Consider the following 14,857-nt stretch of genomic DNA (forward strand, 5'->3'; position numbering starts at 1 on the left):
TCTGCTTCAAAAGATTCCGCAAGTTCTTTTGTTCGACAACGTCCAATGGTGGCCAGGACGGCTGCAAATGCCTCAAATCCCCCTCCTCCCCTATGGGCCTATGGTTCAATGTCATCATCCAATTAATTATTTCTCAGGTAAGTGCATGTTCTTTCCTTTTGAATATTTTAGTAGATATTAGCAACTAATGAGAAAGTATCTTCTGTTCTTAGTTTTAATTGAGCCATTTGATGGTTGTAGAGGACTAGGATCACTTAATCAGTAAGTAATCTTGATACATATGACTTTGGTCAGTTGCAACTTTGGTTAAGCTACTGGTAATTGGTGTGTGTGGTGTGATGTGTTGTGTTGTGCAATGCTGGTGCAGGTGCAGGTGTGGCATGTGATAAGATAAAAACAATATTTAACTACCAAAATAGTAAATTAAAGATGGAGAAACAATGATTTATGATGATATAAAACTCCCTAGATCATGTGAGATAGGGAGGAGTAGTCGTGTTCGCCAAACTCTAATTGTACATTACTTGGATGCGAGTTTAGATTAGAAGTATACTTCACTAATGAGAGTCAAAACAGTAGATATGAGGTGAAAACAGCGAATTTAAATGATGAATAAAGATATTAGAAGGGGTTTAATCCGCCACGCGATTCGATTGACAATTAGTTAGTATCGAATCACTTGTATTGATCCCTAGTGAAGACCAAGTCCTCTCGGATCGAGATTTCACTAGCATGAGAGTGTAGCTCCACCACAAATCTCTTTGGTGGTGGCTCTATACTCTAGTTCTCCATTATGAGCTATATCTCTAGTTACTCATAACGAAGAACTTGACGTTCTTTTATGCAACACAATAAAGCTACTAGCTATTCATCCTCACATGGCTTCATAAATCTCCTATAATGGAGGTTTAACCTAGTGTCATAGGAATCATTACACTAAAACAATAATAAAGAGACATAATTGAAATTAAACTAAAGCTATTGATTGATTGGGAATTAATGGAGGCTACAAACTAAATTATTCTAACCCTAAAGAAAGTAAAACTAATTAAAGCTAAACTAAACTAATTATTAACTAAGGAGGGGAAGGTAGAAGTGGAGAGAAAGTATTTAGCCTTAACCCTCTTTTAGGAACCAATAATCAATGTCTACGGAAAATTATCTGAATATCTATATGATTTCATAATTAGCTAGCATTGATAAACAAAAGAGTTATCACTTTTATTACTTTACCCAAAATGGACAAAAGAGTGTTTTCACTATAGACCTAGACAAACATTACAAAGAAATGTGCAAGAATAACATAACACATTAGCATCACACTAGTGAAGTTTTAACCTGCGTGGATTCTTATCAAATACATCTATTATTGCATCAAAATCAACTTCTTTAGCAAATTCCCGTTTAATGTAAATAGCCATGCAATCTGTAAGAAATTCATCCTCCATCTTGTTACAAAGTCGTGTTTTGAGCAATTTCATAGTTGAGAATGCTCGTTCTGTAGTTGTCGTGGAATCAGGAAGTGTCAAGACAAGACAAATCAATCTATCAATCAAATAATAGATCTTTATCTTTCTTGTTTCAACTAGTCTTTGACATAATTAGGAGATGATAGACAATTTCTGAAAAAGAGGATGCTTGAGCACATCAAGTTTGTAATGTTGCAGTTGACTTTTCAAATGATGTATCTTTTGTTTCGTGAAGTCTCCACAATAAAACTTTTCTGCGAGTTTGCAAATGTTGTCATCAATGCAGAGTGACTTAAAAGCATCTTTCAGATCCAAAGTGGAACTAAGATAAAGAAGCTATATTGTTTATTCTGGAAATTTGTTATTTAATTCCACCAACTGGTAATCTATTACAGCATTAAATAACTTGACGCGGTAGTGATGCTCAACTGTAATGTAATCTTTCTGCTGGCAAGAATGACCTGTACCCGCCATGTGTCGAGCACCCATATCAGGCATATCAATGTCATGCTTTTTGCAAAACAAAATCACATCACTAAGGAAAGCGTCCCAAGAAGATCCTCTTAATTCTTGAAGAAGTACTTTCATACTGGAGACTAAGCTGATAGCATTTAAAATGTCTTGGGACTCTTCTTGCAGGGCTTTACACAAGACATTAGTAATTCCCATAGTCTTATGCAATAAATGAAAAAGAAAGACAAATTCAAAACTTTTCATTGCAAGAATAACACCTTTAGCTTCCCCACGCATAGAGTTGCTTGACCCGTTCTTCATGATGCTTTCAAGAACTATACAAATTGAATCAAACATCTCTTTTAGGCTACAAACCGAAGCAAAATGAGAACTCCATCTAGTATATCCTACTTGTTGCAAAGTAGAAACTTGATTAGCTCCTTTTCCAGTAACAAGTTCACCACTAGCTACCAACTTATCAATTTCATTTTTTTGAGTATCTTCCAACTCTTGTTTATGCTTAGGTGCAATATGAAGTTTAACAATGGAAGCCAACTTGGAAAAAAACAACCAAACATCAGAAACATCTTTAGAAGCCGTAACTAGAGCAAGTTGTAGACGATGTGCAAAGTAATGCACATAATATGCATATGGACACTCCTTCAGAAACAATGCCTGTAATCCATTCCATTGACCACGCATATTGCTAGCACCATCATAACCTTGACCTCTCATATTTATAATATGCAAATTATGGCGAGCAAGGATATTGCATATACTTTCTTTCAAAGTTAAAGCGCAAGTGTCTTTAACACCAACAATACCAAGAAAATGCTCTCTAACAAAACCACCTCTATCAACAAATCTTAGGACAATCGCCATTTTCTCCTTGTTTGAATTATCTTGTGCTTCATCAACAAGGACACAAAATTTTGCATCACCAATTTCCTCACGAATTATCTCTCTCACTTTATCGGCATAGATATGCAAAAGTGTCTTTTGAATTGAATGTGAGGTATATGTGGCATTTCTCGGAGCATCTTTTAATAATTATGCAACCTTGTCATTCAACATCGCTGCAAATCCCAACACTCCCTTGAAATTTTCACCATTTTTCGACTTTTTGGACTCGTCATGGCCTTTAAAAGAAATCCCTTGTAATGCAAGAAATTGAATACACTGAAGAATAGCTTTGACTAGTAAACGGTTCTTAACAACCTCTTCTTTAGATAATGTATTTAACACATTATCTATATGTCAAGAAGGATTCATTAAATTTTCACAAGCTATCATCGCGACCTATGAGGTGAGCATGGACCTCCTTCATGTTGCAAAAAGGAACACTTCTTTCCATTATTAATCTTCTTCCAACATTTAAAACCTTCAACGGTGAATGCAGGACGTTTCGAGAATTTATTTCAAATATAAAACATGGAAAACAATAAGCTCTATCCGTATGGAGTGAGTACTTTAGCCAAGGAAAGAGTGTGAACCAAGAGGAGTTGAACCGGTGAGTTTGCTTTCCAAATATAGTGGATGGATACTCTTTCTAACTGAGTTCAAGTAGCCAACGCCCCTTTCCAAGAAAAGCTCATCGAACATCATCTTGTTAATTAACCGGGTAATTATATATTGGAGACGTTTATCCAGATCACGGTCAACTTCTTCAACACTAACTCTTTGGGCTTGAGGAGAAGGTTCAACTTGCTCAATTTCAACAACTTGAACTTGTGAAGGAGGTTGGCCATCTACATCTAGTCTTGAAATATCAAGACTAGATGTAGAAGTTACATCATTTCCCGGGGTATCTTTGGGTTTAAAGAAGGAAAACATGATTTTCATTTTCTTACGAGCTTGATGTTCAGACATTCTTACCTAAGATAAATCATAATAATTTCTTAATCAATAGTTTACTCTATACTAAAAATAAAAATATAATATATATATATATATATATATATATATATATAATAATAATATATATCTAATAACAATAATATTCAACTAATTAAATCAGACCAAAAATTAAATGACAATCTAATACTCCCACATAAACTACAAGTTAACAAGGCAATAAGTCAAGTAGATAACACATTAGTATTTGAAAATTGGAAAACAAAAACGAAATAAAAAATATAGGCATAATGCGAAACAATTTACCTTAGGTAATGAATAGGGAATAAAATGATAAATAGATTGGGCTTTTGCGGAACTGCACGGAATTGGAACGGCGGAAGAAGGAGAAGTCAAGAATAAAGTGCTATTTTGTTTTTTGTTTCGACCTTTCAATTTTTTTTATTTATTTTTTATTTTTTATTTTTTTTTCTGTTTTACTTTTTGTGATTGTGAGAAACGTGGGATTGACAAATTGTAAATTTGTGATTTGTGAGAAACGTGGGCCACTGAGTTCAACTCTCAGTAGAAGCATTTGTGCGAAGTCTACCAACCATTTATTTCCTTGTTAGCGAAAAAAAAAAGAGAAACGTGGGCCATTGGGCTGGGCTAGGATGGTGACTTGTGGGAAAGGATGGTGACTTGTTTTTTTTCGAGAAACGGATGGTGACATTTTTTTTTTATACTATATATATATATATATATATATATATATATATATTTTATATATATATATATATATATATATATATATATATATATATATATATATATATATATATATATATATATATATTTTTTTATATATATATATATATATATATTTAGCCCCTTTTTTATATTTATACTAACCTATAGATTCGCCCCTGCTCTTTATATAGGAGAGAGTTAGGTTTACATTTTCATGCATGGGCCAAAAAGAGGGACTTTGGGCCTCTAAAATGAGCCCAAAGTCCATTAGGTCAAGTCTAAAATGGCCAATTCCACTGGAAATTACTTCAGGGCCTTTTTCGTCTACTTGTACAACTCTGATTGGGGCAAGGGTGGGTCTATTAGAAAACTTATTCCAAGCTGGTTGTTTTGCCATAAAGTAGGCCCAAGTCCAAAGATATGACTTGTTAAAGTTCTGTTGACTTTTTTGTCCTTTTTCTACCCAGATTGACTTTGACTTCCCAGCTTTGACTAGGCTTGAAAAAGGCTTTTCTCCATTATTCTTGGGCTTTAAATGTAGAACTTCCTTGGCAATCATCTTGACTTGATTTCCATGCAAAGGTGGTGCCTTTAGTCACCTAATTAACTTCAAGTCCTGAAATGCACAAAAACACGTAAACAGTACTAACTCTTATTTATTATAAACATAATTGGCCTAAGTAGAGGACTATTAAGGGTTTTAAACTACACTTTTGGGTGCTTATCACACCACTCCCAAACATCATTTTTTTTGTCCTCAAGCAAATATGAGAAATAAAAATAGATAAGTGGCAAAAAATATGGTCCTAACTAATCTCATTTCACAGAGTGCGATTGCATTGATCATATACAATAAGGTCTTAAACCACTAGGAATTTCCTAGTGGATGAGTTATAGTCTCGTGAAAGTTTTCCAGAGAAAGTACTCACAAACTTCATTTATACTACAACGACTAAGAGATAAAAATAAAATTTTCTAATTAATCTCAGATATCTATACATCTCAATAACAATATAATAAGAACAATTAATGCTTTTGAAACCTAAGCTAATACACGCATAATAATCAAATTATTTAAAGATACACATGCATGCTATGAACTATGTTATGAAACGCAATGGCAGGTCCATTTCTGAAACTTTTAGAACAACATCTTTAAGTAGGTCCTCACAATTTGTCAAGACAAAAATACTCTGATTTTTCCACTCAAGTTAGCTCACTCCAGTGTGAAGTGGGTACACTTTTCCTCACAATCTCAATGATTTCTAAAAGAGCCGAGGTCGATTAATCACATTTACCACTTACTATCACACCAAATTAATTCTAATTGAGCTAGAGGTCTTTATTAGGTGATACGGGGCTGAGGTGATGGTTTAAGAAGAAACGGAATGAATATTCAAATAAACAAGTCTGAGATAATAGGGTCTTCAAAATATGTAACTAGAGAAAACATTGCTCTTACTTTGCTTCTACACTTAGTTTTCATCATTAACTTTTTTATTTTGGCTTTTTGACTCCTTTTATTCTATTTTTTGAGTTTTTGTTTTATTTTATTTTATTTTTCTTTTCTTTTCTTTTCTTTGGATGGAAACTTCTTTTATTTTTTTCTTTTCTGAAGCAACTAACTAATTTTCGTTTTCCATAGGTTTTTATCTTTATTCTCTTTACTCATCCTATTATTCAATATGGGTAGGCTTATTTTTACTTTTATTGGTTTAAAAGATGAGTAAAAGATTTGTGGTTGTGAAAAGGGTAATTGAAAGGCTCAGAGGGGCGACTAGCAGATAATTACTTATAGGTATGAATTTTTAGCTATATAGATCCAAAGAGGGCTTAAATTCTCGCTTAGGATATGGTATGGTGATCAAGCAAGTGGATGTGTGATTTCTCTACTCAGATTATATGTCTCTTTTGTGTCATCACTCAGATACTCACTCATATGAGGCTTTTATGCTAGAATCTCACAGGATATGCAAAATTAAGTAGTCTAACCTAGGTCTTAGAAAAATATTACCAAGTACACTCATATATGTTTATGCAAGATGTTAATGAAAAGATGCAATGACTATTACCTATGTATTAACCTAAGTTTCTAAGAACTACACTTAATTCTATTGCTACTTGAGATTTCTAGACTAATATCATTATGGAAAAGGAAATAATATCATTATCCTAAGTGCATAGTATAAACTATTTCTATGTTTTTTTCTATTTTTTATATGACAAATAATACGTAATATACAACCTAATATGTGCTTAAACATTTACATCGTGTTTCTACCGAAAAGCTAGTGTGTGCAGGGTGCATCTGTGCGCAGGGCTGTGAACCATTCATTTTAAAATTTGTGACCAGGTGTTTAAGTTTTGAAAAGTTTTAGCCAATAGCAATAGTGAGGGTAAAAACATAAATGCTCCCTCTTCCCAAAACTCGCTCTCTCTCTCACTGCGAACTCTCCCCAAAAACTCTTTAATGTCCGAAACATAAAAGACAAGGCTGAACAAAAACATTTTTTTCCTATGCCTGCTTTCTTATTTCAGTCTTCTTCTGCTATCTTGTAGTAGGGTTTATAGATCTGAGAGAAGAAGAAGAAGACATGGCTTTCTCTACTATGATTAGATCAACTGTAGCAGCATCACCTCCTTCTTTCATTGAACCTCCCAAGGTGATATATAATATTAATATTATTTCATTTTTCTATATATGTAGTCATGATTACTTGCTTGTTTTGGTATGATTTAATGAAATGAACTGTGGAAATAATTTGTTAATGAATGATTGACATTTTTGAGCTTGGACATGAGTATTGGTTATTTGGTTAAAGGTATTATTTTGCATTATGAGTGGAGATATAAATGAAGTTTTGATACTATCACCTTTCTTGTTGCTGGTGTTGTTTGTCAAAAATGCTTAAGTTGCATCCCCAGCTTTTATTGATTCATAGTGTGATAGTGAATAGTACACCTTCCACTGTCAATCATCCATTACAATGTTTATGAGTTTTACATCAAGAGGAAGATAGAACAATATCATATGGGCATGTTAGAATTAAGAGTAAAGCTAGTGTGCGCAGGAGAGAGAGTGTGAGAGAGAATATAGGATACTCATCAGGCAGGAGTAAGGGTGTATTGCACCAAAATGTACTGCAATCAATGTCTCTTATGGCAGCGTACCCATACACCTGCACATACTAGACGTCCTCTAAAATTAAATGGTCTAAAAAAGAGGAATAAGTTTTTTTTTTTTTTGTTGCTTGTTTGTTTTATTTGAATTTACAATGATTTTTGTTACTTTTTGTCTTTCTCAGCAATCATTCAGTGGCAATCATAGTTTGAAGTCAGCTAAGGTCCAGACAAGCATTTTCTGTAACTCTGTTCAAGTTGGCTCATTATCCTTATAGTTGAGTGATCAAACACTGTGGTTTCTATGACATTGTAGTGAATTTTGCTTTAATTTCACAGTAAATCTCATGATTCTCTGTCTGAACTGTATAGGAAATGTAGTAGATGAAGTATTCAACCTATCAAAGCCACAGTCACAGAGACACCCCCTACCATTCCTAGTAAGAGCTGTATTATAGGACTTTTAAGGTGATTAGTTTTTAATTATGTGAAGTTGTCTTATTTGGTGTCATTTTTGTTCATGTATAGAGTCATGGAGCGATGGGAAGACAAAGATTGGGATCAATGGTGAGCTTTTTTTTCTTAAAATCTTGTTTATTATTAGCTTATTTGCATCTTTTAGGTTCCATCTAGACTAGCAATGTCACAGTTTAGTTTTAGAGCATAGAATGCATCTGGTCTTCCAGTCTATCTAAAAAGTAACATCGTGCAGGTTTTGGCCGAATTGGAAGGTTGGTCTTACGTATTGCAACAAGCAGAGATGATATCGATGTTGTAGTTATCAATGATCCATTCATTGATACATCATACATGGTATGGGGACACTGTTTGTATCTTCTCTAGTTTTTCTTTTCCTTTCTTTGTTGCCATTGGAGCTAAATTTTACAAATGTCTTGTTTGTATTGACTATGAGATTGATTATGAGACTTGAGGTGGTTTATGTCACTATACAAAAATTAGTATCAGCATACATCCTTAGTTCGATCCAATATAAAAGCTGCAGAGATCCCTTGGGGTGAATATGGCACCGACTATGTCGTTGAATCTTTAGTATCAGGTTAGTTGATTTATTTTGTCTCCTTGTTTGAATTGTGATTTCTTATTTATTTGTGAAGTTTTAAGTGCATCAATATTTTGATATGACACTTTATATGGTATAATTCAACACTCATAATTCAATTAGTTAAAGTGATCTAACTCTTTTGGGCTCTTTTTGTATAGTTCAGTATGTTAGTCTTTTTGCAGTATATATATGAGGCGTACTTCATATGTGAACTAGTCCTGAATATGACACTTTATGTGACATATTTCAGTATGTTAACTATATGAGAACTAGCCCCAAATAAAGACACTTCATGTTGCATATTGCACTGTTTTAGTATGAGACTTTATTTGGTATAGTGCACTATACACAAAACGAACTACTCTAGATTATGACATTTAAAGTACGATAACATTAATAAGTTATAAGAAGTTGTGAATAAAACACATTGAGTAGTATATTAGTATGTTAAAATTGTGAAGTAATCCTACATATGACATCTTATATAGTATATAGTCCAGTGTATGACAATTTATGTGGAATACTTGTGTATATGACACTTAAGTGGAATACTCGTGAATACTCATTTATTGGTTTTCCTTGTTTATGTTGATAATGAGGGAAAATAATGGTAATTTTGATTGGTGCGGGCATGTGTCTAGCTTTTACTATCACTTGATTCCTAGTTTCCAACAAACACTCACCATCATCATCATCTATTGGATGGAGCCTATGCCATGGGGGATTTGGGTACTACTAGTGGTGTGTCATTAACCTCGACTTGTTTATGTGATGTAATATTTTGACAATTTTTATCTCTAACTTTTCTATTACTGAAATGCCATTTCCCTATTATTTGAATTCACATTCAAAGCACGACCTAATAGGTATGGAAATATAGGAACCTCATATAAGAAAATAAGGTTATGATAGAGTTGGCTATCTCGGTGGCAGTCAGGTTATAATGATGTCTTCTCAAATTGAAAAAAACTTTCAATTTAAGAGGAGATCATTACAACCGGACATCCTTCTGGGGTAGCTAACTCAATCATGTCCAACTTCTCAAATTTTAGGTTAAGAGTTGTTCCATAGACATGGATAAACAATTTCATAGTACTACATCACATACACAAAGGTTAAGTGTGACAAAAATAATGTGGGAAAAGGGTGAGAAAGCTGGCCTACACAAAAAGTGAACAAGAAGAATGAGAGAGAGGGAAAACAAAAAGTGGTTACGGTAATCATCATCTACTGGATAGAACCTATGACATGGGGGATTTAGGTACTGCTAGTGGTGTGTCATTAACCTCTACTCGTTTATGTGGTGTAATACTATGACAATTTTTATCTCTAACTTTTCTATTACTGAACAATTAACCTAAAGGTATGAGGGTTTTACTATGCCATTTCCCTATTATTTGAATTTACATTCAAAGCACAACCTAATAGGTATGGAAATATAGGAACCTCATATAAGAAAAGAAGGTTATGATAGAATTGGCTATCCCGGTGGCAGTCAGGTTATAATGATGTCTTCTCAAATTGAAAAAAACTTTCAATTTGGGAGGAGATCATTACAACCGGACATCCTCCTAGGGTAGCTAACTCTATCATGTCCAGCTTCTCAAATATTTACTTGTATTTTAGGTTAAAAGTTGTTCCATAGACATGGATAAACAATGTCATAGTACTACATCATATACACAAAGGTTAAGTGTGACAAAAATAATGTGGGAAAAAGATGAGAAAGCCGGCCTACACAAAAAGTGAACAAGAAGAATGAGAGAGAGGGAAAATAGAAAGTGGTTACGGTAATCATCATCTACTGGATGGAGCCTATAACATGGGGGATTTGGGTACTACTAGTGGTGTGTCATTAACCTCTACTAATTTATGTGATGTAATACTATGACAATTTTTATCTCTAACTTTTCTATTACTGAACAATTAACCTAAAGGTATGAGGGTTTCACTATGCCATTTCCCTATTATTTGAATTCACATTCAAAGCACGACCTAATAGGTATGGAAATATATGAACCTCATATAAGAAAAGAATGTTATGATAGAGTTGGTTATCCTAGTGGCTGTCAAGTTATAATGGTCTATCATCTCAAATTGAAAAAAACTTTCAATTTGAGAGGATAGATCATTATAACTTGACAGCCACCTGGGGTAACTAACTCTATCATGTCCAGTTTCTCAAATATGTGTTGACGACTGTCTGACTACAACAAAGCTTGGTGAAAAGCTACTTTCAGTAGAATCTTAAGCAACATTTCAATGTCTTGATTCTCGAAAGCAACTAGTGGTTGGGAGGTTTTTCAAGTCTGCACATGTAAAGTATGTAAAATGTAAGTCAATATGAAAACCTTTTATGATGCCTATTGTTCATTTGACTATAAAGAATGCGTAGTCGTATGTATTTGCAATGACAATTGAATTTTCCATCACCGAGATGTATATGTTATTGTATTAATTGGTGTATGTAATGTATGTGTTTCATTGCAGCACTGTTGCTTGGGATGGAGACACAATTCAAGTACACGGTAAACAGCTGGAAAAATTGATGCTTAACAGATTTGTTAATGGCCAGGTAAACTATGCACACAATTTTTTCTCATATATCATCGATGAAAATTAACTTACTTCTAGGATGCACTATGCAGGTATTAAATTGGTATCCTCGAGAGATAGAGAAGATAATTGATAGTGGTCGTAAGCCTCAGAACAGAGCACTTAGCCATTTCTTTGACACTGACTTTCGTATGTTTGAAACCTAAGGTTATATAATACATAGTGTTGCATACTATCAAGTAGTAAACTTGTATTGCTTTTTTAGTGGTAATTATAACATGGCTAACATATGGTAGTGAAGTTCAGAAAAGCATTAGGATTACATGTAATAGTTGTCAGCAAAAGTACATCTAAAAAAGATGAAGCCCTGAATCTCCTTAAAGATGATGACAAATTTGTGCGCAGAACTGACAAACAACAATTAGAAGTATGTTATGACCGTAAGTTATACTTGCCTTCTTTGTTTTTTTGATAAGATATTTATAATGCCCATAGGTACTTATGATTCACATTAGTCTACCTCTTGAGCTTGCATACCTCTAATAGGTTATCTTATCTCCAGACAGTGATATGTTATATGAAAGGGACGAGAAACTTTTGAATGGTGACCGAATTTTTTCTTGACTTCATAGTTGATATTTTTCATCCCTTTGATCCATTGACATAGTTGAGACTATACTTGGTCTTAGTGGGCTTTCTTTCATCCTTCCAAATCTCTGAAGTATGGTAATTAAAGTATGGTGATCATCCCTTTGATCCATACATGACACTCTTGAAGACTATGGGTGTTTTGGTCTTAGTGGGCTTTCTTTCCAAGCGAAGTTAGAATTCATCCCACAAGCCTTAATATAGGTTAGTTATCTGTTTTCCTTCCAAATCTCTGAAGTATGGTAATTATTTATTTGTTTGTTGAATTGGTCTTTCTAAACTGGTTTTTAATTGATGGAGATGTTATAACGCATAGTAATATGTTGTTAGTGTCGTGTCAGTACTAAAATAATTTCCTATCTTCTTAGTAGGTTCCAAAACTCTCTCTGGGAGTGTAACAGGTGGTACGAAGGATACACGAGAGATGTTAAAATTCTGTGCTGCCAACAAGATATACCCGGGGATTGAAATGATTCCAATCGACTACATAAATGAAGCACTTGAGAGGATGGTTAAGAAAGATGTCAAGTATCGTTTTGTGATAGATATTAAGAAGAACTCCTTAAAATTAATGTTTTCACAAGGCAATAAGAAAAGAGTTCCATTAGCTGTTGCATTGTATGCAAGCCATAACAGAAATCAGAAGTACATTGTAATAACCGACCTCTTGTAATAATTTTAGAATTTTATCCTCTAATTTTAGAGGCTAATTTTATTGGAATTTTATTAGTGGTCAAAAAGGTTTTTAACTGTTTGGTAAATATGGTCCATCTATACTTCATCTTGCTTGAAATAAGTGATCTGCTTTCAATGACTCATATGGTCCATCTACACTTCATCATGCTAGAAATAAGTAACCTGCTTTCAATGACTCATTTTTAGTCCTTTAGTTTGTATTACTAAAATTGTGGTTTTTAGATTTGTTCACCTTCGTCAGTGTAATACAATGAGAAAGCTAAAATAAGAAAAAACCAAAAAGATAAAAATACCTAGAAATAGAAACAAGGGGAGCCTAGAAAAACAAAGAACACAAACAAGGGGATAAACGGGATAAACAAACCTTCTAACAGTTTTTAAACATTGAATTTGATCGGTTTTTACTTTTTGTGTAAGATTCCTATGCATTTATTTAAGCCGGATGAGTTATCATCGATCATGTTATTATTCCCTCGGAAACAAATATGAATAACTTTCCATTGCGTAATGTCGGTGGCAATTCGAAATATTTCAGAAGTTTCTCCATCCTAAAACCCTCCTAAAAAAACCATCATTAGTAATAATGGAACCAACAACGAAGAAGCTTTCCTTATCCCTTTACTAAAAAAAACCCTAACAACAATAAAACGAAAAACCCTAACAACATAACAAAGAGGAAGGATTATAGGTTTACGGACTTGGTTCTCCACTGGGAACTTTTTATTACTGGTGACTAATTAGTTTATGCCCATTATTGAGGGTGCATTGTTGTTTGTAACGATGTGTTGTTATAGGTGAGGCTCTCTCTCACTTCCTCTGTACTATCTCCAAATTATCATATTTGAGGTCGGATCATATTTCAATAAAATTCACTTATAAAAAAAACAAAAATAGTATGATATATGAGGTCGGATGATATATCTAATGGCAAGTAGACTACAATGTCATTTGTTGTTGGATACTTAATTATATGCTACATCTAGTAGTTTAATAGTAGTATACTACATATAATAATTTAATCGGAGTATGCTATATCTAGCACTTTAATAGGATTATGCTACATCTAGTAATTTAATAGGCGTATGCTACATCTAGTAGTTTAATAGGAGTATGCTACAAGTAAAAAGAATAGTTAAGGGTAAGAAAGTAACAACACATCTTCTCTCCCTCTAACCTCCATATGGCGCGAACTAAACTTTTCCCTCTCACTAAAATCCGTTCAAATGGAGAACTCTTGCCTCTATTTCTCGTAGTGTACTTTGATCTTCAACAATTATAAGTATGAGGTTAGTTGATTTCTCTTTTGGATCCTTTTCTTTTTCATGTCTAGGTAAAATTTTACAATTGAATGGTGTTTGATTTAATGTCAAATGAAGTTGACATTGAATTAAATGAACTTGACATTGAAATTTTCCAAAGTGGTATATGGTTTGAGCACCATAGTTATTTGGTTCTGACTATTATATTGTTCAAGCATTTATGTGTTTTTTTTTACTATTACCATTGTGATTACTTTGTAGAGTAAGAAAATAAGTGAATATGAGCTAAAAGTGCACTTGTTTCATGTAGCAATCCGATGATGAATCACTTCTCTGATTACGAAGAAGATTGGTTTCGAAATTCATGTTTTGATAGTTTTACGTATGAGGATAGTGATTTTGTGGATGTGACATCTATAGGGGAGGGTGAAAATGTTGAAATTCATGAGAACAGTGATAGAGACAGTGACGGGTGTGAGACTAGTAGAGTTTTTGAAGCAGACAAAGCAACATTCTATTCTATGCGGTTCAAGATGACTGAGGAGGCTTTTGCAATTTTCAATCAATATGCAAAGTTAGTCGGTTTTAGTGTTCTTAAAGATACTTCTATAATGCGTACAAATGGTGTTCGTGTTAAGCGGAGATTTCTATGCTCAGTTGCTGGTGAAAAAAATGTAAACAGGGTGACACCCAGAAAATGCGACATCGAATCCAAAGAGTCGAAGGCATCACTAGGTTTAAATGTAAAGCCCGCTTTGAAGTTGGTTATGATTTTGAATCAAATTTGTGGGTTGTGAAGGATTTTATTGGGGAACACACACATCCACTTGTACCAGATCCGAGCTCGATGTTCTTAAGATCACATAGAAATGTAAGTGAAGAAGATTTGCAATTTGCTATGAGCCTAGTTGATGTTGGTGTTCGTAAATGCAAGGTGATGGATGTTTTTGTACATAGGACTTGAGGTTTCTCAAGTGTTGGTTTTTTGAAGAAAGACTTGTATAATCATA

At 33.7% G+C, this 14,857-nt stretch overlaps 1 protein-coding gene across 1 annotated transcript; it reads right to left on the reverse strand.

The window, feature by feature from the left end:
• Positions 1-1,814: 1,814 nt before the first annotated feature.
• On the reverse strand, positions 1,815-2,804 carry LOC147511017 (uncharacterized). The gene has a single exon (XM_086598330.1). The coding sequence runs from the start codon at positions 2,802-2,804 to the stop codon at positions 1,815-1,817; it is 990 nt and encodes a 329-aa protein (XP_086454456.1).
• Between the last annotated feature and the right edge of the window lie 12,053 nt (positions 2,805-14,857).

The sequence above is a fragment of the Coptis chinensis genome, chromosome 3 (assembly GCF_015680905.1).
Source record: "Coptis chinensis isolate HL-2020 chromosome 3, ASM1568090v1, whole genome shotgun sequence".
In the NCBI taxonomy this organism is placed as follows: Eukaryota; Viridiplantae; Streptophyta; class Magnoliopsida; order Ranunculales; family Ranunculaceae; genus Coptis; species Coptis chinensis.